This window comes from Chrysemys picta, chromosome 7, assembly GCF_011386835.1.
Source record: "Chrysemys picta bellii isolate R12L10 chromosome 7, ASM1138683v2, whole genome shotgun sequence".
Lineage (NCBI taxonomy): Eukaryota > Metazoa > Chordata > Testudines > Emydidae > Chrysemys > Chrysemys picta.
The window spans coordinates 125,785,919-125,810,272 of NC_088797.1; the positions used below are offsets into that span (position 1 = coordinate 125,785,919).

At 63.3% G+C, this 24,354-nt stretch overlaps 1 protein-coding gene across 15 annotated transcripts in view; it reads left to right on the forward strand.

Moving 5' to 3' along the window:
• The window catches only part of SEMA4G (semaphorin 4G), a 96,580-nt gene extending 74,496 nt beyond the window's left edge, over nt 1–22,084 (forward strand). For 9 of the 15 annotated variants that reach the window (XM_065552650.1, XM_042845194.2, XM_065552649.1 and 6 more), the window contains exons 8-17: nt 776–939; nt 1,533–1,702; nt 6,491–6,635; nt 7,755–7,977; nt 8,305–8,420; nt 10,040–10,194; nt 11,264–11,325; nt 11,923–13,131; nt 16,974–17,117; nt 18,135–22,084. In XM_065552650.1, the coding sequence (XP_065408722.1) occupies nt 776–939; nt 1,533–1,702; nt 6,491–6,635; nt 7,755–7,977; nt 8,305–8,420; nt 10,040–10,194; nt 11,264–11,325; nt 11,923–12,758 (1,871 nt within the window). In that variant the 3' untranslated portion in view covers nt 12,759–13,131; nt 16,974–17,117; nt 18,135–22,084. Of the gene's footprint in view, nt 1–775; nt 940–1,532; nt 1,703–6,490; nt 6,636–7,754; nt 7,978–8,304; nt 8,421–10,039; nt 10,195–11,263; nt 11,326–11,922; nt 15,661–16,903; nt 17,118–18,134 lie in introns of those variants that run through there. The other 6 variants (XM_065552642.1, XM_065552644.1, XM_065552641.1 and 3 more) reach the window with 6 other exon arrangements.
• The last annotated feature ends 2,270 nt before the right edge of the window (nt 22,085–24,354 follow it).

Sequence of the window (24,354 nt, forward strand, 5' to 3'; positions counted from 1 at the left end):
TATTTGCACGAACGTGGCCGGCCAAAGGCAGCCGAAAGGGCGTCTCTGCTCCTCATGCCACGCCTTCCCCTGTGCCATGGAGAGGGCAGAAGCCGGGGCCTTCTCCATTAGCAGAGAGCAGGGCACCCATCGCATGATGCACCCAGGACCATCCTCGGAGCCTTGGCACTGATCCTAGCGACCCGCCTCCATGCCCCTTTCCTGGGGAGGGCATGGCACTGGCCACGGAGCGGGCAGCTCTGCTTTGTTCATACGGCTGAGTTCCTTCCTCCTCCTCTTGTTTGTCCCATCAGTCTTTGCCCCCCGCCTCTTTTTGGGGGTGTCCTGGCGTTGATCACTCTCCGAACCTTTTCACACCCTGGCCTCATGTTGAGTGGCAGCCTGTCCCGCTGCACACCCTGGCGAAAACCTACTGCCGGGAATCTGGGTCACTCCGGTGATGGGGCACCCTGAACATCTTGCCATGTCTGGGCGGGCGGGGTGCCCCAGATCACTAAGAGTTGGGGGGTTCGCTAACCAGACCAGCAGTGGGCACAGATGCCAGCTGGAGTGCTCACGGTGGGGGGATGAGACACAGCACGGATCTCAAAGCTCTTGTCAGGCCCTGCAACAACCCTGCAGCAGAGGGGCGGGCGGTATCGTCCGTCCTCATTTCAGGGGAAGGAAGCTGAGGCATCCAGAGGGAAAGGGACGTAGGCAGCGGCAGAGCTGGGTACCGATCAGACCCACCACCCGCCCGGCGGCGGGGCGCGTCTGACGCCGCTGCTGTTTGCAGATGCGGAGTTCGTGGCCTCTGTGCTGGTCCGGGAAAGCGTGCACAGCCCCGTGGGGGACGACGACAAGCTCTACTACTTCTTCATGGAGCGGGCGGCCGAGGAGAGCGCCTCCTTTGACAAGAGCCACGTGGCCAGGGTGGCCAGGGTGGCGCGGGTGTGCAAGGTAAAGAGACACTGCCGATACTCGATCCGCTCCCTCCGCATGAGTGCGGCACATCAATGCCCGCGGGACGGCTCTGCAACAGGGGAACCCCCCAGCGGAGCTAGCCGTCATCTGCAGGGCGTGCGGGGGGCGGGGGAGGGCGCAGAAGGGGCTCTTGAGAGAGCCTCCCAGGTGTGTGCCTGCTGCTGCAGGATGGTGCGAACGCGAGCCGGATTCAACTCACAGCCAGCCCAGAGCCGGCATCAGCCGCCATCAGCCGGCAATGCAGAGTAGCCCCGCCCATGTCCATGCAGGTGAGGATTGGTTTTGTGGCTATCCTGGGAGCCTGAGGCACGGGCCAGGACCCCGAGGTGCTAGGAGCTGTACAGACACAGAACAGAAGGACAAGCCCTGCCCCAGTAGCTTGCAATCGAAAGGCCGGCTGCAATGGGGTTTACGTCTGGGGAGCCCCCTTCCCTGGCCCGTCTGAGGCCCTGAGCAGCTGCAGGGGTCGGGGGGTTGGGAGCACCCCGGTCCCGGGGGGCTCAGAGGCTGTGACGGGGCAGCCCAGGCGACAACCTCGCCCTCTCCCAGCGCTTCCCTTCCCTTCGCAGAGCGACCTGGGCGGGAAGAAGATCCTGCAGCGGAAATGGACGTCGTTCATGAAGGCCCGGCTGGTCTGCTACATCCCCTACTACGAAGTGCTCAAGGGCGTGCACAGCGTGGACGGGGGCAGCTGGCCCAGCACCATCTTCTACGCCACGTTCACCTTGTCGGCTCAGTGGTGAGTGGGATCCTGCGGGGCCCACAGACTCGTCCCCAGAGCAGGGTGCTGGATCCACTGGGGGGTCGTGGGCTGGAGCAGTTCAGCAGGGTCGCCTGGTCCCCTGTGGACGACCCCGAGAGCTGAGAGAACGGCTGATCCCAGGCTGCAGGGCGCCTGCCCCTGGTCAGAACAGCTGGTTCTGCCTCCCCCTTTGCGTCCCGCCGGCCGTCCCCAAACAGGTCCTCTTCCACCCCGGGCTCTCTGTGCTTTGTCCACTGCCGGCGTCTGACCCGTTCCCCCGTCACCACCCTGCTTGGCCAGCCAGGCTGCCGGGCCGGGTCCATGTGCTTTCAGCTCCCTGATCTGTGCCGAGTCCGGCCCTGCCTCTGGCTCTCTCGGCGCGCTCTGGGCGGGCAGATCCTCCTCCTAGCACCCCGCGCTCCAGCTGCCTCAGCCCTGGAACCCCCTTCCTGGAGCTCGAGCCTTGGGGCTCTCTGGGCTACGGTCCACCCCAGCAGGGACACGTGAGAGCCGCAGCGCCCAGCCACAGGCTGGGCAAACAGCATTCCCAAACCAGTCCCTCTTTCCTATAGACAGCACAGAATATACGCAGCTCCGGACAACCCACTAAACCACCCGGATGCCATCCCCTGCCTCAGTTTCCCCCCCACTCTGCAGGATTTGGGTCAGCGTCCTTTCAAGGGTCCTGGACCCCTCTTCCCCTCTCCGTCACTCTGTGTGGGTCTAAAGATTCGGATTGACTCCGGGCCTGTGTTTTCCCCTTCCTGGGGAAATTCCACTGCTCCAAATCCTCCTCGTGGCCAACCACCTGGGGAGTTCGGGTTCCTCCAGCGCAGGCAGCCTCTTTAGCATAACCATTGTCCTGTCACAGCGCAGACGTAAGGTTAACAACTTCCTTGGTTCATTCAGCTGCTTCTTCCAGAGCAGGGGGTGGTGATAGAGTAAGGGGCCCCCCACGGCTGACTCACGCCCCATTGAGCCATTCACTGATACAGCAATTTCACCCAGTGACCCAGACTTCGTGAGTTGTACGTAGCCAGATCCCCCAAAGCGTGTCACCCCCACCCCCCCAAGTGACGATCTACCTTAGCGCGCGCAGATCTGGCCACGCTCCGCAGCACGGGAACGGTACGTGTAGGGACCGTGAGAAAAGCCGAGAGCATCATGCGGTTTTAAACAAGCTCTTCGTTGCGCCGTTGCATGGGGCGGCTCGGGGCTGTTGATGGCCCTGGTGTCACAGCTGACTTGTTCCTGGGAATGGTGCGAACAAGAGGCAGTGTATAAACGTATAACTGGGAAAACCCAGTGCCCGGAGCTCAGGAGGAAGACACAAAGCCCAGGTTACTGGGACCGCAGAGAGAGATGGTGGTTTTCCTAATTTGCTGGATTATTTCCCAACCTCAACACTCCTGCTCCACAGGGAGCTTTCTGCTTTCACCGTCCATTCCAAACGCATCGGGTGTTACAAACGTTTGGGCCCCTGTTTGCAATGCTCCATTTGTGTGCAGAGGGCAAACCTGGACAGCAGGGGATCAATGGGGCACAGAATCATAGAATATCAGGGTTGGAAGAGACCTCAGGAGGTCATCTAGTCCAACCCCCTGCTCAAAGCAGGACCATCCCAGGCAGGGCTTTGTCAAGCCGGGCCTTAAAAACCTCTAAGGATGGAGATTCCACCACCTCCCTAGGGAACCCATTCCAGTGCTTCACCACCCTCCTAGTGAAATAGTGTTTCCTAATATCCAACCTAGACCTCCCCCACTGCAACTTGAGACCATTGCTCCTTGTTCTGTCATCTGCCACCACTGAGATCAGCCGAGCTCCATCCTCTTTGGAACCCCCCTTCAGGTAGTTGAAAGCAGCTATCAAATCCCCCCTCACTCTTCTCTTCTGCAAACTAACCAATCCAGTTCCCTCAACCTCTCCTCGTAAGTCATGTGCCCCACCCCCCTAATCATTTTCATTGCCCTCCACTGGACTCTCCAATTTGTCCACATCCTTTCTGTAGTGGGGGGACCAAAACTGGACGCAATACTCCAGGTGTGGCCTCACCAGTGCCGAATAGAGGGGAATGATCACGTCCCTCGATCTGCTGGCAATCCTACTAATACAGCCCAATATGCTGTTGGCCTTCTTGGCAACAAGGGCACACTGTTGACTCATATCCAGCTTCTTGTCCACTGTAATCCCCAGGTCCTTTTCTGCAGAACTGCTGCTTAGCCAGTCGGTCCCTAGTCTGTAGCAGTGCATGGGATTCTTCCGTCCTAAGTACAGGACTCTGCACTTGTCCTTGTTGAACCTCATCAGGTTTCTTTTGGCCCAATCCTCCAATTTGTCTAGGTCACTCTGGACTCTATCCCTACCCTCCATCGTATCTACCTCTCCCCCCAGCTTAGCGTCATCAGAGAAGCCCGGAGCCCGAAGGCTTCCCACAGAACGGTTAATTGTCGCTGCATGCATTATGTTGCAGGTGGCAGGGGAGGGAGTGGAACAGTTCTGGCAGGCTTCCTATCTCCACCTTATCTGGTGGAAACGCAGCCCAGTTAAACAGGAGGAGGTTTAGCAGGAACCAGAGCTATCAAGGAGCCGGGGCGTATTTCACTTGGGCACATCTGGGCCAAGCTCCAATGGCCGTTTTAATGGAAAGGGGCGTTTCCTGTTGGTTATTGACATTGATGTGAATTCTAATGAATCGCTGCTTGGCTAATTAGCCGGGTCTGTCGCTAGAAGCCTGACACTGATGGTGGCTATTTATAGCACAATGGCACAGGGAGAAGGACTGGGCTTGGATGGTTTCTATAGAGAAATTCATTAATGATCACTCAGGGGACTCGTTAACCCCCCAGGAGTGGGTCAGCCTGGGGAGTGTGCAGGCAGCCGGGAAGAATCCAGGTGTGAGAGGGTTAAATTAAAGGGAAAGCGGCGATGGCACCATAGCCTAGTAGTTAGTGCACTCCCAGGCAGGGGTCCTGATCCACTCTCCAGGGCACCAGCCTTCCTCGCACGGCCGGTAAGGGGGAGGGTGAAGATGAGCGGGGAAGGGAGGGAGCCTCTCGAGGCGGCAGCAGCAAGCAGTAATCCATCCCGCTCCTGATGACCAGGGAACCGGAAACCACCTCCTGAGCCGGGTCTCACCCAGACACCCCCCCAGGGCCAGCTTCTCGCATTGAGCGCACCGGGCGAGGAAGGGGCAGCAGCCCAGGGCAAGTGTCTCCAGGGATCACAGGGCCACCCCGCTACCAAGCACGGAGCCGGGCGTTCACCCTCCCACCTCCCAGCTGTACTGTAAGCTGGGCAGAGGGCGCTGGGCCGGGGCTTAGACCTCCTCTGTGACCTTGGGGAGGTCAGCGACTGGGAGGTGGGAATAGTGCCGGGCCAGCACTGAGGAAGAAGCCCCCTCTCGCTCCACCCCGCAGTGGGGGCTGGATGCCAGGCTGTCTGGGGTTGGGAAGGAATTTCCTCTGGGGTGGGGCACAGGGGTTGTAGGAGCCAGCGGGCCGTGAGAGCCAGCAGGGGTCCCCCAAGCCACGTGCTGAGGGCTGGCCGCTCGCCAGGGGCTGCCCTTCCTGGGCTCTGTGTGACGCCTGGGGTCACGGGGTAGGTTTAACAGAGTGGGGAAACTGAGGCACTCGGGGCTGGGGCTCGTTGTGCACTGGGTCAGTGGCTGAGACAGGAATAGAGCCCTGGAGTCCTGACTCCCGGAGTCCTCGAATGGCTGCTTCTCTCCACCTCCCGTCCTGCTCACGTGCCAGCGTTCCCCTCTGGTGAGGGCATGCTGCTCTCAACACCTCCAGCAGGCCTGGTCTGGGGCCCCCTCGGGATCTCCCCAGAGAGCCCTGGCTTGGGAAATCGCCAGGCTCCCAAACTTGGGGGCTCTTCCCCGACCTGCGGGGCCTCCGCCTGGCACTCCCCCGCCCCCCGCTGAGGCAGGAGACGTGCGGCGGGTGACCCTGCTATTGAGTCTCCGTTCCCTACCAGCTCATCTCCGGCGCCTTTGGAGCTGATCTGTCCACGCTGCTGCGGGCAGGGGGCTGGCAAACAGCGCGGGGGCGCAGCGACCTCACTGCCGAAGCGAGGCAGCCGCTGGGAGCAGAACCGGAACCGCCTGGGCTTTTGCTGGTTCCTCTAGCCCACCTGGGAGACCAGGACCGGACCAGCAGGGGGGCTGCGGGTCGGGATTGAGGGGCGTTGGCAGAGCTGTGTGCTGCCCGGGTTGGCGAGGTTGCCCATCTGCTCCCTGTGCTGGGCTTGGACAGTGGCTCTGTGTCATTTGTGGACGCACTGTCCATCCCCCCGTCCCTGCTAGGGCCTGTTGCTCCCACGTCCCATCCTGCCACAGCTCTGCCAATGCCAGCTGCCGCTCTGGCGTTTGCCAGCCGGTGCCTGGTGGAGCCGTTTTCCATTCCCTTTCCCTGGAGAGACACGTCTGGGTCTCAGGAGACTGGGGTTCACTGCCACTGCCTTGCCGTGTGACTCTGGGCAAGCCTCTTCCCCCTTTGGGCCTCGGGTTCCCATCTGTAAAATGGGCATCATGCGACAGATCCACTTTGCCACCTGCTTTGAGGTCTCCGGCTGCCGGTCCATGGGACGGTCCTGTCGTTATTTCAGAGCTCCTTGTCCTCCTCCAGGAAAGCCTGGGTGTTTGGGGCCGTTTCGGTAGGATCCAGATCTCAGTGAGGGAGAGGGCGGCGTGGTCAGTGGCTGGGGCGTCTGGCGGACGGAGCAGAGGTGCGTGTAGCCCTTGGGGGGGCCTGCGGGTGCTGATCCTGTCGCTCTCTCTCCTAGGAGGAGCATGGAGGCATCCGCCGTCTGCCAGTACAACATCTCTGAGCTGCAGAGGGCTTTCGAGGGCCCCTACATGCAATACCAGGACAACACCCGCAAATGGACCCTCTACGACGGGGAGGTGCCGGCCCCGCGGCCGGGCTCTGTAAGTGACCTGGCAACGCCAGCGCCCCCTGCTGGCCTGCAAACATGCCCTCGGGCTTCATCCCCAGGAGGGATGGGCGAGGGGCAGCAGGGATGGGGCTGGGAGCCACGACGGCCTGGATGCTGGTCCCAGCTCTGCTGGTGACTCACGGCCAGGCCCACCGGTTCCAGCCTGCATGGCTCCCTCCTCGAGGTCTGGGGGGCAGGGGGTGGCGCTCACACCCCAGCCACCAGCCACTTCCCGAGTTTTGGAGGGTTGCGGGGGAGGAATCAGCTGAATGTGAGCTAATGCGATCCGGGGATGTATAAACGGGAATCTCGAGGAGGAGTAGAGAGGTTATTTTAGCTCTGTATTTGGCCCTGGTGCGACCGCTGCTGGGGTCCTGTGTCCGGGTCTAGTGCCCGCAGTTGAGGAAGGATGTTGATCAATTGGAGGGGGTCAGAGAATGGTTCAAGGACTGGAAACCCCGCCTGGTAGCAATAGACGCAAGGAGCTCAGGCTAGCTAGCTGAACAGAGAGCAGGTGAAGGGGGGACTGATCACAGTCTGTCAGCACCGAGGGGGGGGACAAATATTGGGTAATGGGTTCCTCAGTCTGGCAGACAACGGTCTAACACCATCTGAAGCTGGACAACTTCCGACCGGAAATAGAGTAACTAACCGCTGGAGCAATGTACCAAGCGCCTGGTGGAGTCCCCGTCACTGGGCGCTTGTCTGAACTCTGCTCTAGGAGGGATTTGGGGGCAGGTCTCTGGCCTTTGCTATGCAGGGGATCAGACGAGTTGGTCAAAGTGGTCCCTTCTGGCCCTGGCATCGAGGAAAGCCTGGAGGCCGAGGCGGGAAGGGATCCCGTGTAACACAGAGCAGGATGTTTCACCCCATGCTGAGGCCAGGTGCAGTCAGCCCACAGCACGTCAGTCGTCAGGACTGAAAGGAACAGCAGCGCCCATGCACCGAGCCCCATGCAATGGGTTAGGTGAGACGTGCCCAGGTGATCCCCACAGATCCTAGCCTGCCAGGCGCTGTTCACCAGCTGCTGTGTCCCGCCCCAGAGGTGGCCGCATTGGCCCAGCGGACAGGCTGCGTTACCGTCCCTAGCCACCTCTCCTCCCCCGTGCAGTGCATCACCAACCGCTCCCGCGAGGACGGCTACCGCTCCTCCCAGGACCTGCCCAACGGCGTGCTGGATTTCGTCAAGCTGCACCCGCTGATGTTCGAGGAGGTGAAGCCGGCGCGGGGGGAGCCCCTGCTGGTGAAGAAGAACGTGCTCTACACGGCCCTGGCGGTGGACAGGGCGCCGGCCCTGGACGGCCAGCAGTACGACGTGCTCTTCATGGGGACGGGTGCGTCGGCGCCGCCCCTCCCCCACGTGAAGGGTTGGGGGGTCAGTGTTGTCTGGGGGCCCTGAGTCGCTCGCCCAGGCTGAGTGGGACGGGGGACCCCAGTGTGGCTGGGGCGCCTGGGCGGACGCTGCCACCAGAGAGGGGACCCACAGAAGGAGGGGGGGTAGCACAGAGTCCTACACCCCCACCGGGGCAGCAGCCAGGAGCTGCCGTGCCCGGGCCAGGGGGGAACTTAGCTGTGCGGTTGCCCGACCCCAGTCCTGGCCTGTGGGCACAGCGCTCGCCCGCCCGGCGCTGCCCTGACGGTGCCCCTCTGCCTTTGCCCAGGTGACGGCTGGCTGCACAAGGGGGTGGTGATCGGCTCCGCCGTACACATCGTGGAGGAGCTGCAGGTCTTCGGGGCCCCCCAGCCCGTGGAAAGCCTGGTGATCTCCAAAGGCCAGGTGAGACGCCGCTCCGGGCTGCACCCCCACTCCGCCGGGGGGGACAGAGTAGAGCCGGCCCCCAAGGGGGAGGCACTGCAGACACGCCGCCCCTCCAGGGGCCCTTTCGCTTGTAGATGGCAGAACAAAATGGGCGTGTTGAAGCCCTTGGCTGCCATAGCCCGCAGCCAGGCCCATCGAAATCTAGTGGCGCATCGGGGTGCCCCCCTGAGGGGGGATCGGGGCCAGGGCGACGAGCGAGGAAGGAGAGGCAGGGACTTCTGCTGGCTGGAGCAGGGGGCCGGGCATCAGGACGCCTGGGTTCTATTCCAGAGTCTGCCACTGACTCCCGCCCATCCGCGGCCCCTCTGTACAGTTGCCCGGGCGGGGGCAGGAGGAACAGCCGCCTTTGTGTCGTGAGCTGGGCTGCCAGGCCCTGGCGCTGCAGGGCGGCAGTGAATGGGGCCCCCGGGGCCTGTCTCCCACCCAGCCACACTTTAACCTCCTTCCTGGGCAGCTGGCTGAGCCGAGAGGGCTGGCGGTGGGTGGCCGGCACTCCCTGGGGCCCGTCTTGCCCAGAGAGCTGGCCGCACTGCAGGGCGGCTCTGATTAGCCAGCCTGGCCCCCTGCCCACGGCAGAGGCGTGGCCTGGCACTGGCTGACCCCAGCTTGGAATGCCAGAGCTTATCGGAGCCTGGGCGCCCTCGGCTGCCTGCCAGCCTGCCCGCCCCAGGGCGGGGACTCAGAGCTGTGCTGTGGGGCAGGGCACCTCCCCACGCCCCAACGTTAACCCCTCTTTGGCAAGGCGCTGGCTGGCCCACGTGGGGCAGGGGGCTCTGCTGAATGAGAGGGGCGTCCCTGGGGCCCCTCCCTGCCCTCGGGGGTCTCAACCTCCCCTCTCCATCCTGCTGCCCTTATCCGAAGCCCTGGGGAGCCCCCCCGCCCCGCCGTGCACCCCCGCTGGCCTTCCAAGCACAGGCCTCAGCAAGCCAGAGGAGGCAGCAACAGCAGAGCCAGGCCCCACCCCCCGCCCAGTGGGGCAGGGCCTGGGGCTGTTCCCCCACGGCCATTGTTACTGGGGCCTCTACATGGGGGAAGGGAAACCCCCCTCTTTGTAGCGCCCCCATCCCAGCCCCTCAGTTGGGGGGTGCAGCCCAGAGCCTAGGAACCAGGAAGCCAGGAACCGTACTGATCCCCTGGGTGCCACCCAGCCCCGGGCCCCGATCACTTCCCCAACACCACGGGAGTGAGTCGATTGGGGGGTGAGCCCCGTTCCATGGGGGGACTGAGGCAGTGACCTGCCCAAGGACACACATAGGTCAGTGACACAGCTGGGAGGAGAACCCAGGAGTCCGGGCCCTCAGCCTCCCGCTCTAACCACTAGACATGCTGCCTCCCAGAGCTAGGAATAGAACCCGGGAGTCTTGACTTCCAATGTCCTGCTCTGTGCCCAGCGGAGCCGCTGCCTGGCTGGGGCTAGTTTCTGGGGGGCAGATTCTCTTAGGCCTCGGTTCAGGTGTGTGTCTGACGATGCCCTAAGAGAAGGCGCGTTCCCACGTCGGTGTGATCGAGTTTCACCTCGGCCCGGACCAAGGTTTCAGCCGGCTCGTAACACCGGGGTCTCTGCTCTTCGCCTACAGAGAAGCGTGTACGTGGGGGCTGCCAGCGGAGTCCTGCAGCTCCCCCTGTGCAGCTGCGCCAGGTACGGCTCCTGCTACGACTGCATCCTGGCCCGGGACCCCTACTGCGCCTGGGACGGCGAGGGCTGCAGGGAGGTGGCCGGCGCTGCGGACAGGTACGGAACCGCTGAGCTTCTCCCTCCCAGCGGGGAGGTCCCGGCCCCGGCCCCTGAGCGGCCTGCCGCACCCAGCTCCTGCTGCCTGGGTGAGACACGGCCGTGGGGTTCCAGGAGCTGCCGGCCCAGCCTGGGCTGGAGGGATGCTGGACTCAGCCAGCCAGAACGCCGTCTGGGAACTGGAGCGCTGCTGGGTGTGGAGGGGGGCACCGCAGCCTCCCCCAACGCTGCCCGGCAGGACAGCTCGCCCTGTGCAGGGTGAACCCCCCTCCTGGTGTCTCCTGCTGGGGACGTGCGCCGGGACATTGGGACTTCCCTACGCCCCGGCCCACCAAGCAAACCGCCCCCTGCCAGCTCCACCGCCGGAGGGGCTGCGGTGCCAGCTTAGCTCTTCGTTGGCATTGGTGCTCAGGGAGCCCCGACTTCTCACCCCGGCTCCCACGCTGCCCCCGGGTGCTTCCTTCGCCCAGAATGGCACCGTTAACCGGGCTCTGGTCAGAGCTGGGATGCTGGGGACCAGCTGGCTCTGTGTGCGCGTGTCCGCAGGCAGAGCTGTGAGCATGTGTACCTGCCTGTAGGCGGGGCAGGGTGTGCACGCGTGTGCGTGTCTGCGGGCAGGGTTATGTGTGTGTGTCTGCGGGTGGGGCTGTGTGTGTGTGTCAGCAGGTGAGGTTGCGTGTGTGTGTGTGTGTCTGCAGGTGGGGTTGCGTGTGTGTGTGTGTGTGTCTACGGGCAGGGTTGCGTGTGTGTGTCTGCGGGCGGGGCTGTGTGTGTGCGTCAGCAGGTGAGGTTGCATGTGTGTGTGTGTGTGTCTGCGGGCGGGGTTGCATGTGTGTGTGTCTGCGGGCGGGGTTGCGTGTGTGTGTGTGTGTCTGCGGGCGGGGTTGCGTGTGCGTGTCTGTATGTCTGCAGGCGGGGTTGCGTGTTCGTGTGTGTGTGTGTGTGTGTGTGTCTGCGGGCAGGGCTGCGTGTGCGTGTGTGTGTGTGTGTGTCTGTGGGCAGGGCTGCGTGTGCGTGTCTCTTAGGGCCGTCGGCCCCCTGCTGACACGGCCCGTCTTGCTCTTCACAGGACCCAGCTGACCCAGGACGTGCAGCACGGCAGGGAGGGCTGCTGGAACGGCTCCGCCCAGGGTAAGGCTCCGCCCCGCCCCGCCCCGCCGCTGTGAACTCAGGCCGGGACCATCCAGCCTCCGCTCCACGGGAAGCGTCTCACTGGCCCCCTCACAGCCCCCACCTTCACCCCCAGTTCCCCGGGAGGGAGGAGTCATCGTCCTGCCCAAAGCATTCTGGGAACTCTCACAGCTCAGCCATTGCCTTACCATGGCAGTCCCTGTGGGGGGGGAGGGGGCGGGCAGTCCCAAGGCATTCTGGGAACTCTCACGGCTCAGCCATTGCCTTACCATGGCAGTCCCTGTGGGGGGGGAGGGGGCGGGCAGTCCCAAGGCATTCTGGGAACTCTCACGGCTCAGCCATTGCCTTACCATGGCAGTCCCGGGGGGGGCTCCCGTCCCAAGGCATTCTGGGAACTCTCACGGCTCAGCCATTGCCTTACCATGGCAGTCCCGGGGGGGGCGCTCCCGTCCCAAGGCATTCTGGGAACTCTCACGGCTCAGCCATTGCCTTACCATGGCAGTCCCAAGGCATTCTGGGAGCGCGCTCTGGGCTCACCACGGGGCGCCGGCCGTGGGGCGCTGGTTGAGCTCCCCCTCTCCTCTCTCTCTCCCCCAGCGCCCCCCGTGCAGAAGAACCGGACGGTGCTGCGGGGCGACGACGTGCTGCTGCCGTGCGAGCAGCGCTCCAACCTGGCGCGGGCCGCGTGGCTGGTGAACGGCACGGCCGGGCTGGCGGCCGGGCGGGGCCACTTCCGGGTGGGGGTGGACGGGCTGCTGGTGACGGACACCCTGCCGGAGCACAGCGGCGACTACGGCTGCTACGGGGAGGAGAACGGTCTGCGCTCCCCGCTGGCCGCCTACGCCCTGACGGTGCTGCCGGAGCCGCCCAAGGAGCAGCCGGCACCCAGAGCCCTGCCGCCCCCGCACACCGACCGCCTGGCCTCCCCCGACATGAAGTTCGTCTACATCGCGGTGATCGCAGTGCTGGGCGGGCTCTGCCTGGTGCTGAGTGCCGTGCTGCTCCACGTCTCCTGCTTGCAGCGCCGCAAGGGCAGGTACGTGCTAGGTGAGCCCCGCGCCTCCTCCGTGGAGCTGCAGACGGTCTCGGCCAACTGCCTGGGCAGGGGCCGGCAGGAGGAGGAGCTGAGCCGGGAGGACGGCTGCCTGCAGATCATCCCGGGCGAGGCCCCCACGGCGGCGTCCCCGGCCAGGGAGACGCCCCTGGCGCCCCCGCCGCCGCCCCCTCCGCTCCCGGCCGAGTTCACCAACGGCATCGCCGCCCTGCCCAACGTGGTGCGCAAGATGAACGGCAACAGCTACATGCTGCTGCAGCAGGAGGAGCCCAGCCCCTCGCCCCTCTACAACACCTCCTTCGCCGAGGAGCTGAGTAAGCTCCTGGAGAAGCGCAAACACACGCAGCTGGTGGACAAGCTGGACGAGAGCTCCGTGTAGGGGCCCCCGGACGCCGGTCGGATTCAATCCCCCGCCCCCGTCCCCCCCCCCACCAACCAGTGTTACACAAACCCCCTGGGAAACTACCTCTGGAACCGAACCGCTGGGCCGGGCCTCGGAGCGCCGGGATCCCGCCTGCCGGGGCCCGGAGCCCGTTGTAAAGAGACACTGATTGAAATGGGAAATCTATTTCTGTACAAAAGATGACAATCCGGAAAGAGGAGCCAGCAATACGGCGGTGTCAGGGTGGGGCAGGAGGAGACGCCTGCCCGGACGCTGGCCTCGAACCGCTCCGGCAAGGCCTCTGCCCAGCCCTGGGAGCGGCAGCCGGGCCGGGGAGAGGTGGGAGCTGGCCCCTGCGTGCTGAGAAGAGGTAGGTGACAAAGGCAGCAGTTGTTAAAGTCCTACCTGCGAACTGCTTTCTGGTGACAGCTCTCACGGAGCGGCCCCAGCGCCGGGTCGGGGCCGAACGCTTTGGCCGCTGCTTGCCAGGGGCTTGCCCAGCCCTGGGGCTTTGGCACTTCATCGGCTGCCGGTGCGGGGTTGGTTCTGGTGGAGCAGTGTCCAGCAGCCCCAGCTGAGATCGGCGCCCCGTCGAGCTGGGGCTGGCCGGAGACAGTCCCGCGGTAAGCAGACAAGACAGACCAATAGGGGGAGAGAGGGAGCACCATCCCCACCGTTCGGAGGGGGGCTGAGTGACTCACCCTGGGAGTTGAACCTCGAGCTTCTGCGGCCCAGCTTAGTGCTTGAACCACTAGGCCAGCCTGCCTGATGCCAGCTGGGCCCTGCTACGTGGGTTTGTTTGCTGAAGAACCTTGGAGCTTGTGTGTGTGTGTGTGTACAAGGATGCGGAGTGCACAAGGACAGGGTGTGTGTGTGTGCGTGTGTGTGTGTGCACAGAGGATGGGAGGGGGAATGTGCACAAGGACAGGGGAGGTGTAGGGGTGCAGAGCCCTGTGACATACGTGGAGGTGTGGGGGGAGGGATGTCTATGGATACCTGGCTGGCAGGGCGGTCCAGTGGTTTGACCAGCAGGCACGGGGTGGCTGTGTTGCTCACACAGGGTGACCCAGAACCCTCTCCCAGGGGGGGGGCCCTCCTCCCCTGCCCATCATGTGCGTGGCACTTTAGGGACAGTTGTCAGAGTCTGAACAAATTACAGTGGGATTATTTTCTGTCTCCCTCCACCTGTCCCGCCAGGGGCCGTCGTTCCCTGGCTCCCAGTGCCCAGGGGGGAGGAAGTCCCCCCCATGCCCCCAGAGTGGGGCAGGGATCCCCATCCCAGCGTGGTGAGGGATCGGCCTGCAGAGCCCTGGCGTTTGTCCTGGCAGAGAAGCGCTTTGTGATGCCCATCCTGGCCCTTGGGGTGATTTGGGGGGTGGATTTCCCATGGCAGGAGGGGGTTCCCCATCTGAGGGCTCTTTGAGCTGCTCCGAGGTGGGGTGCTGGGCTCAGCCTGGGGGTGACAGGCGAGGGGCAGCGATGCACTGCAAGGCGTGCGATTCTTGCATGGCTCTTTCCTCCCTCCACGTGTGTCATGGGGCCCTGCAATTCATCACGCGGATGCAGATGGGGTGAGGCGCAGAACCCTCCCCCCCCCCCAGCTCTGTGCTGCCTCGCCCTAGCCTGGCTCAGCCCTGAGCTGGTGGCCAGCGGCCGCTTCCGGCCTGGGCTGTGTCTGTTTGATGGCCCTGGGCAGAGCACGTGGCCCCAGCCAGCCCCAGGAGGGATCCCTAGTGCGGGTTCACTCCTCCGAGAGCGTTGGAGATGCCAGCAGATGGGGCGATGGGAGAGTTGAGTTGGCACCGGCCCGCAAGGACCTTGCCCAGTTCCTGAGGCGTGTGTGGCTCACTCCTCTATACCTGGCGGCTCGGCTCCTAGGGGTCCCGCTCTGCTTCTTAGCTGGGTTCAACACCCGTCTCGGCCCTCGCAGGCTCCCGCCCTGCTCCCCTGAAGCCCGTCTTGGCGAGAGAGACCTGCCCTGGACCATGAGAACTGCTGCTCTCTGGGGTCAACGGACCATGCAAACGCAGAAAGGTATCCAGGGGCACAAACAGCCCAACTGGCCCCTGAGTGCCCCCCGGCCTGGCATCCGGAGGAGAGATCCCCGGGAGGATCTGGGCCCTGTCACTGAGGCCTGGAAGCTGCTGGCTGGCTTAAGAGCATCTTTGTGTTCGGTCAGCAGAGGTGCCAAGCTACTGGGATCGTCCCAGACATCGGGCACCCATGCTTCGCGGGGAGCCAGGCTGCAAAGGAACAGGCCAGCAAGGTGGGTTGCAGGATGCGGTAGGGCTGGGGTGTTAGCCAGAGAAATGCCCCTCACACCTGTGCTGGGGAATCGTGCTCTGAGTAACCACCTGGCCCAGCTTTGCCCCTGACGCCGGGCTGTGGGTGCGCTGCCGAGGTATCCTGGCTTCTGCTGGGGTTTAGTCAGTATGTGAATTTCGGTAGGGCCTGGGAAACCCCAGGCGAGGATCAGGACTCGGCCAAGCTGGGCCATCTATCTAGCCCAGTGTCCCATCTTCTGACGGTGGCCAATGCCAGGTGCTTCAGAGGGAATGAACAGAACTGGGCAATTTATCGAGTTATCCATCTGCTGCTGTCCATCCCAGCTTCTCGCAGTCAGAGATTTAGGGATATCCAGAGCACGGGGTTGCATTCCTGCTCATCCTGGCTAATTGCCGCTGACGGATCTGTCCTCCAGGAACTTATCTAGTTCTTTTTTTGAACCTTGTTATAGTCTTGGCCTTCACAGCATCCTGTGGCAATGAATTCCCCAGGTTGACTGTGCGTCGTGTGAAAAAATACTTCCTTTTGTTTGTTTTAAACCTGCTGCCTAGTAATGTCTTTGGGTGAGCCTTGGTTCTTGTGTTAGGAGAAGGAGTAAATAACACTTCCTGATTTACTTTCTCCACACCAGTCATGATTTTACAGACCTCTGTCATATCCCCCCTGAGTCGTCTCTTTTCCAAGCTGAACAGTCCCAGACTTTTTAATCTCTCCTCAGACGGAAGCTGTTCCATTCCCCTAATTATTTTTGTTGCCCTCTCTGTACCTTTCCTCATTCTCAGATACCATTTTTGAGATGGGGCGACCAGGTCTGCATGCAGTATCCGAGATGAGCACATTGAGGTCCATGCATGCAAAGATCTTCCCCCCGCACAGCAGAACCACTTTAAAGCAGTTAAACAATTGGATCTGGTGTAGGGACCAATTTGGGGTCTGGGATGGGGGAACCTTCATGCACTCAGGGCCGGCTCCAAGCACCAGCCAACCAAGCACGTGCTTGGGGCGGCACCTTGGGCCGGGGCGGCGCTCAGGTTTTTATTAATTTATTTATTGGGCGGGGGCTGGTGCGGCGCGGCGCTGGGGGGGCGGGGGCTGGCGCTCGGAGGAGGGGCGGGGGCTGGTGTGGCGCGGCACTGGCGGGGCGGGGGCTGGCGCTCAGAGGAGGGGCGGGGGTTGGCGCGGCGTAGCGCTGAGGGGGCGGGGGTTGGCGCTCAGAGGAGGGGCGGGGGTTGGCGTGGCGCAGCGCTGAAGGGGCGGGGGTTGGTGCTCAGAGGAGGGGCGGGGGTTGGCGCGGCGCTGGGGGGGCAGGGGATGGCGCTTAGTGGAGGGGTGGGGGTTGGCGCTCGGAGGAGGGGCGGAGGCTGGCGCGGCGTGGCGCTGGGGGGGCGGGGCTGGGGGCTGGCGCTCGGAGGAGGGGCGGGGTTGGCGCGGCGTGGCGCTGGGGGTGTGGGGGCTGGCGCTCAGAGGAGGGGTGGGGGTTGGTGCGGTGCTCGGAGGGGGCGTGGCTTCAGGTGGCGTGGCGTTCTGGGGGGCAGGGATTCAGGCGGCGTGGTGCTGGGGGGCGGGGATTTCGGCAGCACTGGGGGGGGGTACGGCGGCACGGCATGGCGCTCGCAGGGGGGGCAGCACTCTTCTTTTTTTGCATGGGGCAGCAAAAAAGTTAGAGCCGGCCCTGCATGCACTCAAGTGTCTCAAACACATTGATGCCTGTGTGTATTCCCAGAGCCCAGCCTCCAGCACCCACTGCCTGCTTACAGGGAGTTCACAGGGGCATGCTGGGTATGAGCATATGCAAAGTAGTCACCCCAAGCCCCTCCACCCCCAACTTGCTTGAGAATTTCACCCCCTCTCATCAGAAGCTGTGATTTGCTCAGCGATCAAATGGGGGGGCTGCCTCTGCAGCGCCCCCCATTTCCTGTGCCACAGACACGGCCCCTGGGACCCACCGGACCGAGAGACAGAGACGGGGAACCTGGCGTGGGAGAGAACTGGGAGGCGGCGGGGTGAGGAGCGGGCAGTGGCTCAGCGCGGGACGGCGTCTCAGCTCCAGCGCTGGGCACGCAGCCCCAGGTAGGATCCGTGTGGGCACTGCAGAGGGTCTCAGCAGGTTGGTCCCTGCCTGGAGAGCTGAGGGTGTGGGAAGGGGAGCCTGTCTGCAGGGAAACAGGGGTGGGAAGCTCGGGGTGGCATTGGTGGAGGGTGGGCAAGGGAGAAGGGCACCCGCGGCAGGTGGGTGGAGCTGGCAGAGTATAGGAGTGGGTCAGGAGCTGTTGAGAAGTGGGAACAAGGGACCCACGGCCCCCTCCTCAGCTGCTCCTCATAGTAACCTGTCTCCGCCCTGCCCCGGAAGGACGCCCTCTGGTGGCAAAAGCGGAGACCTGCCCGCAGAAGCCTGTGACGAAGCCAGGGGGCCGTCAGTGATATTGGGAGGGGGCATGTCCACCTCTCCAGGAACCAGCCCCAAAGCACTCAGCAAGGCCCTGGGTCCTGGCCTTCTTTAGCAGCGGGGCCGCACCGCTCGGCATTCGGGACAGGCCGGGCAGCCCAATTGCAGATTCCAGTTCCGAGAGCCCGGGGTGGGGGATGGAATCACCCTGCTGGAATTCAGCCAGGATGCTGGGGCCAGCACCCCCACCCGCCCGGGGAGCTGTAGCGACCGCAAGCTTAGGGGCTCATTTACTTCTCTTCTGCCACCTCCCAGCAGCGCGGGGCCTTGGCTGGCACGGAGCTGCCTGAGTGATGGGCATCTGATAACTGTCTGCCATCTGCATCGGCAGGACGTGCCCAGGAGCTGACGTGGGAGGGCGTCCGGTGCCACAGCCCGAACCCGGCTCCTGAGGAGAGGGGCTGGGGCCAGACCGGGCCCTGGAGCTGGAACTGGAGAACCCAGCTGGTTTTACGGGTGGAACTGAATGGCAGGGGGTGTCCTGCTCTGCTTAGGGGGTGCCAAGGGGCATCCCCATTCTGCTTGGAGGATGCAGGGGATGTCTCAGCTCAGGGGGTGCAGGGGGGTGTAGCTTGGACTGGGGACCCTGCTGCACATTCTGTGCAAACGCCGTAACACAAGCCCTTGTCTGTGTCTCTCAGCAGGAGCCCGTTAGTCTGTGCAGAACGACGACGCCGTGGCCGTGAAGGGGCTGGCTCCGACACAGGGCCCTGAGCTGCAGCACCGGGGGACGCCGGCTTTCAACGCAGCCTGACCTGGTGGGGAGAGAGCTGTGCCTGGCCCCTCCATCAGCTGGAGAAGCGGCCCTGAGCTATCCTAGCGATGCCAGGCTGCAGCCAGGGGGTGGGCAGACAGTCACAGCGGAGTGAGTGCGTACGGGGGTCACTGTAGCGTGGGTGTGGAGCGGTATGCGTGGGGGTCACTGCAGCGTGGGTGTGGGTGTGTGCCAGGGTTCACACCCAGCCACAGCTGCACGGGATCTCCCCACTACCCGGCTCCCGCCCAGATGCCCTGAGCTGCATCCGACCCCGGGCGATCTCGGTGTGTCCTGCCCCCCAGCTGCCACTCCCCAGCGCTGGCGCCCAACCTGCGAGACCAACCACTGCGGGTGGCAGCTCTCGACACAGGCAGACCCCGGCTCTCTGCTCGTGGCCTGGCTTCTGCCTTGGCCTGCCCCACGGGCACATACCCTGCTGTATTGGAACAAGTTGAGTTCACAATGGGGGAGCCACCTGGTCTGGGGTACAGCTTAAAGCACTCCCTGTCCCGAGCCTATGCTGGACCAACCTGGAGCCCCGAGCTTGGCCCGCTCTGGCCTGGGGATGCCCGGCTCTTCGCCATGGAGTTGCCCTCCGCCCCGTGGCACTGTAGCCTGCCTGCCCTGTGGCTGAAGAGAACGTGTTGTCACGGATGCACCCACCACAGCCCCTCGGTTTTCACCCCTTCCCTATGGCAGTGCCCTCCTTTTGCCAGGCCCCACCAGCCATTGGGGACCAAGACCCCAGGATCCAGGCTCAGCAACAGAGGACGGGGCGGGTGAGGGTGCAGGGTGATGTGGCACTCAAGCAAACAGCCTCCTTCGTCCTCACAGCCGGGGGGGGGGGGGCCCATCCTGTGCTCTGTCCCAGTGCAGGACTCAGGTTACACTGGTGTAACTGGGAGCTGGCGTTGGTCCCGGATTCCAGCTCCTCTTGGCTTCCGTTGTCTGTCTCCTGGGTCTTTCCCGCCCCAGCGCCACCTTCCTGCTTATCCGGCCCCAACGCCCCCTGCCTATGTAAGGCCAGAACAAAGCTGGGCAAGGGAGGGCATTGTGACAGGCCCTGCTGTGTGTGTGTGTGTGTGTGTCTGCATGCGTGTGTGCGCGCGTGCACTCAGCTCCATGGGCTAGATTGGCAGACACACGCCGTGCGACCGTGCCCGCTCACTAGCACGCCTGAGTGCAGCTCCGGGGGGTTCCCCTTCAGCTCCAGCAGCAGGGGCTATGTTTTAGGGGCACGAGCTGCGGAGTTCTGGCCCCCGCCGTGCACACAGCCTGGGTTTATTCCAAACACTGACCCCGGGAGCGTGCGGGTGTGCGACCCGCGCCAGAGACCGGTCCTCTGCTCAACTTGTTCTTACGGCGCCTGGGACTGCGCTCGGCTGTCCCGAGAGAGGCCAGCTCCCAGCTGAGCTCCACAGCCTCCTCCGTCCGTCCCCGCTCGGCCGCGGCTTCACCCCTGCAGAGCTGCTGCCCGGTGTAAAACGACCGTGGTTCAGTAACAAGAGCACTCGGCGCCCGGGCCTCCAGTGCGGCTTGGGAATGGCCGGCGACAACCGTCGCTTCAAACATAGGGACAGTCGGCTCCGGAATGGCCACAGGCAGATGTCCCCGAGCGTCCTGGCGAGAGAGAGAGAGACTGCATCGCTAAGGCAACGCGCACACACCTGGCTCCAGTGGTACCTGGCCAGGCCGCTAGGCAGTGCGAGTTACTGCATCTTCTCCTAAACATCACCGCCACTGAGAGAGAGACCAGGCCTGTCCCGCTGTCCGCCCTGCCCAGCCAGCGTGGTCTGCCAGTGCGGCTGGAAGGGGCCCAAGCCCTGGGGCTAGCGCTGAGTCCCTCGGGACAACGTTCCCACAGCCTGGCAGAGCCCCGGCCTGCTCTCCTCCTCGGGAGGCTTTTGTAGGCTCTCACGCCATGGGAGTTTGGCACCAGCTCTCCCTGGCTAATTGACTTTGGCCTTCGCTCCATTACCAGGCTGCCCTGGTATTCGGGGCGGGGGCGGGTGGGGAGAACCACCCATGAAGCCGCCTCGAATCCCTGCTGTGGCTGGGAGCAGGCGGCTCCCGAACAAGCATTTCCCCCACCCCACCCCCACCCATCACCTTGTAACGAGAGCAGTGGGGGCCTATGCAGGCAGATCTGCTGGGCAAACACCCCTGCGGCTCCACTGCTTCCAGCTGTGGGCGAGCTCTCAGGGTGGGTGGATCTTCCTCTCCCCACCACTCAGCCTGAGACGCTCTGGCAGAGCAAACAAGCTGGCTCTTAGGCTGTGGGCCAGCCCCTAGAGGGGGATGGGAGCTGTGGATGCCCCGTGCATCCTCCCGTAATCCTCCTTTGTAGCATCAGGGGCAGCATCAAGCAGCATCCGTCCCCTTGCCCCCAGCCTCTCCCTCTGCATGGAACGGGCGCCCCAGAGCACAAGGCCCGCAGCCCTGGGGTAGGAGAGCTGGCGTCAGGCCATGGTATCTCACATGCTGCCTTTGCGGCATGGAGGTTAGTGACAGAGGTGGTTCCTCTGCCTCGCCAGGGCAGGACAGGCCCCCTCCAGCACCTGTGCCAGGCCTGTGAGGGGCTGCCAGGCTGCCCACTCCAGTGGTCTCTGAGCACCCACCTGCTCTAGCTTTAAATGGCCCAGGCGATGGGGTTCCCACAGCCACATCACCCTCCTGGGCTGAGCCCTCCCGCCTGCCTCGCCATACAGTCGCAGGGGAAAGTTGCGCTCTCCAAGGGGTCCCTCGCTGGCACCCCCAGACCCTGCCCAGCTGATGTGGATTGCTGTGAGCTGCAGCTGACCCTGGTACTGGCTGGCCCCAGGGGATGTGCTGCCCAGATGAGTGGAGGAAGGGCTGGGTGGCGCCTCACCTGGGGCAATAATGTCGCAGAGTCTGCATGGCTCAGGCTGTCCTCTGCTGGCCTGCCATGCTGCCGAGCCATTCTAGACCTGGCTATGCCCGGCCCAGTGCGTGGGAATTGGGAGGTGGGGAGGCGGCGGCGTGTACAGAACATCCCTTGTGTGGAAAATATTTCAGTGGGAGGGTGTCTGGGCCAGTGATAGGCTCTCTGTTCCCAGCTCTGGGAGGGGACTGGAAGTCAGGACGCCTAGGTCTATTCCCAGCTCTGCCACTGACTCACTGGCTAACCTTGGGCAAGTCACCGCCCTGCTCTGTGCCTCAGTTTCCCCTCCTTAAAGCAAGGGTAATTTCTCCCTCCCTGCTGTTGGGAGGTGCGTGGGGGGGCACTCTGGCATTGGGACAGTGTGGTAGAAATGCAGAGCGAGCCGGCTGATGATCCAACAGCATTGGCCCCAGGCGCTGCTGTAGCCATCCGAGGCCATTGCTGCGGGGTTGGTAAGGCTGCTGCTGGGCTCTGCACCCCAGCATTGTGGGGCCTCGCCCATTCCCCAGCCGTGCCAGGGAAAGCCCCCAGTCAGCATGGCTCGGGGAGCGCAGCGCAGCCCCAGGGCGGTGTGTGTGCACCAAGGGGTGGTCTGTGGGGACTTATGTCCTTTGGCCCTGCTCCTGCGCAGATCGTTGGCCAGCCTCGGTGCCTGGTTCCTGGGATGGGAAGGGGAGGGAGGAATCGGCGTGGCCGGGGCTGAATCGGTGGCTGATCCCCTGGGAAGGGGCAGGACTGGAGCCCTGCAAAACGGAAGCACCTCGTCTCCAAGACAGCTTGATCTAAACCCTATGTACCAACCCAGCTGCCCAGCGGCCTGGCTCGTCCTCCGTGACATTCCACCATGGACAGTCATAGCGGCAGCGTACAGCACCGTGCGCCTGGTTGCGTCTGCCCCTTGCTGCTCAATAAACCTGGATCTGTCTGAATGAGCCGGTGTGGTGTGAGTCTGGTCTCTGGGATCCATTTTCTGCTAGAGTGTGGCACTGCTGGGGTGGGGTGCAGAGCTGCGAGGGTAAAGGGGCACCGTTCACTAGGGCACTGCAGACCCTACGGATTCAAACCAGGGAACCCATTTGGCCTCAAGAGCTCTCTCTGGCCATTACACTGGGACAGCCCCGGGGTCACCCCATGAGGGTCCATTGGACCATCTCTGCTACAGTATAAGAGGGCAGTATGTGGTTGTTAGCTACTGGTATGAGCCCCCAGCACTGTAATTTCTAAGTGCCCTCAGTAGGTTCAAGGGTTAACGACAGCAGTGAACTCCGCTAGTGGAGACTGGCTCAGCTGCGTTGTCCTCACTGGAATTGTGCTGATTAGCACCAGCTGAGGATCTGGCCACCGGCTGGGGCCTCCCTCCTATTCAGATTCTGAGACCGGGCCCGTCACCATGGCATCTGGCCTCTTTGATCTCACAGGCTGAACCCAGCCCAAAGTGAACGGTTCTGCTCTGATGCTGAGGTGGGTTCCAGGTGTGAGGGTTTGGGTCAGGAGAGGGGGCCAGGATCTAATATTCAGATACCTGCCCAATTGCCCCTCAGCTGCTGGGAGCTCCATACACAAGATTGGGTTGGGCGTTGTCTCTGGAATGGCTGGGAGCTGTTACCACCTGGCTGGTGGGCTGCCCTCATGCGATGGATAGTGTCCTCCGCTCAGCTCCTAGTGCACAAAGGTTTACCAAAGCAGCATTGCCAATGCTCATGATTTTCGGTGCTTCTCCTAAACCCCCAGCTCTAGGAGTCCTGTGACTAGGAGAGACTCTCACCGAAAACAGGACCCAAGTGCGATTGAAATCCAAAAGGCAAAGAAAACACCCCTCAAATGTATTAGGGGTGCCCCTTTTCTCCCACCCAGGAGGCCAAAATCTGGGGGTTCACTGGGTTGCTTCGGTTAGGCTGAGACAGCGACCATATGAATCAGGGTGTTCTTGGTGTAAACTCGGATAGTGCACCCTGGCCTGCTTCTCCGGACAAGCAAACAGCAGCTGGCCAGTCCCTGGCTAAGAAACCCCCATGCCTGCCCCTCCCACCAGCCCTGTGCCCAAAAAGCCATGGCCCTGCTTCCCATCAGGGACATGCTAACAGCTGCCACCCCCACCCCCACCCCCACAGCCTGCAATTGCCCTCCAGGGAGCGGCCCCAGAGCCGCGCGGACATGCCTGCAGTCTGTTCCCGCGGGCGGCCCGGCCAGTGCCTGCAGCTGGTCTGTCCCCATGAAGGGGTTTGAGGTGCTGTCTGCTGATGAGCAGGGTGCTTGACCGCCCTGGGGCTTTCCTGACGGCTATGATGGGCTTTGGGCCCAAGACTCCCGCGGCCGGCAGCCATCGGCCCCCTCCGGCACAAGGGGAGTTTTCAGAGGCTGACGGTTTTAAACCAGCCTCGTGATCGTTGAACGCTAAGGGTGGGCCAGGCCGAAACCAGGCTCAAGAAATGCCTCCTTCCCCTCTCCCGGCCCACCACCCTTTGGCCCAACGCTGGCACGGGCAAGCCCCTGCCTTTGGCTGGGGGGAGCGTTCCAGCCAGCAGGTCTCAGCAGCACCATTCAAAAGAACAGCCTCCTCTGTGGGGGTACACTGCCCAGATGTCAGCTGGGCGCGCTGGACCCTTCCCTGGGGGAAGACCCCCGTACTCTGTGGTCCCCCAAGCGATCCCCAGCCACACCTCCAGCTTTGCCTGGGGATCATGCACTGGCCCAGATAGGCCCGTCCTTGGGGTTGTGACAGCAGCTGCTGGGGGGGTTGGTTGTAAGCCAGCCCTGTGGGGTTGTGTGTAGGGCACAGGTCCTGCCCCCCCCTTTGAGTCCGACCCTGATGAGGGGGCATCTTGTGATCAGAGCCCTCCCACTCGCTGACCCTACCAACCTGCCTGACAGCAGCTGGCCCTAGACCCGCCACCTCCTGAGTAGCGCCCCACGGTTGGGTGTGATGGAGCCAGTGAGGAGCTGGGATAGGGGGGTTAGCTCAAGCTGTTACAACGCCAGCTCATAGCAATGTGGGGTCAGTCACGGTGGTGTGGAGCTGGGGCACCTCCCCCCCACCAGCTTTGTTAAGGTCTGCACTTGTGAGGCCTTCAGCTGGGCGTTGGCATTAGACTGCGCCCTGCTCTGGAGAGGAGCACCTTCACAGCTGAGGTTAGCAGCCACCATACAAAAAAATGATGGAGCTTTGTTCTTTGGGGGAGGCAGGACTCCTGGGTTCTCTTCC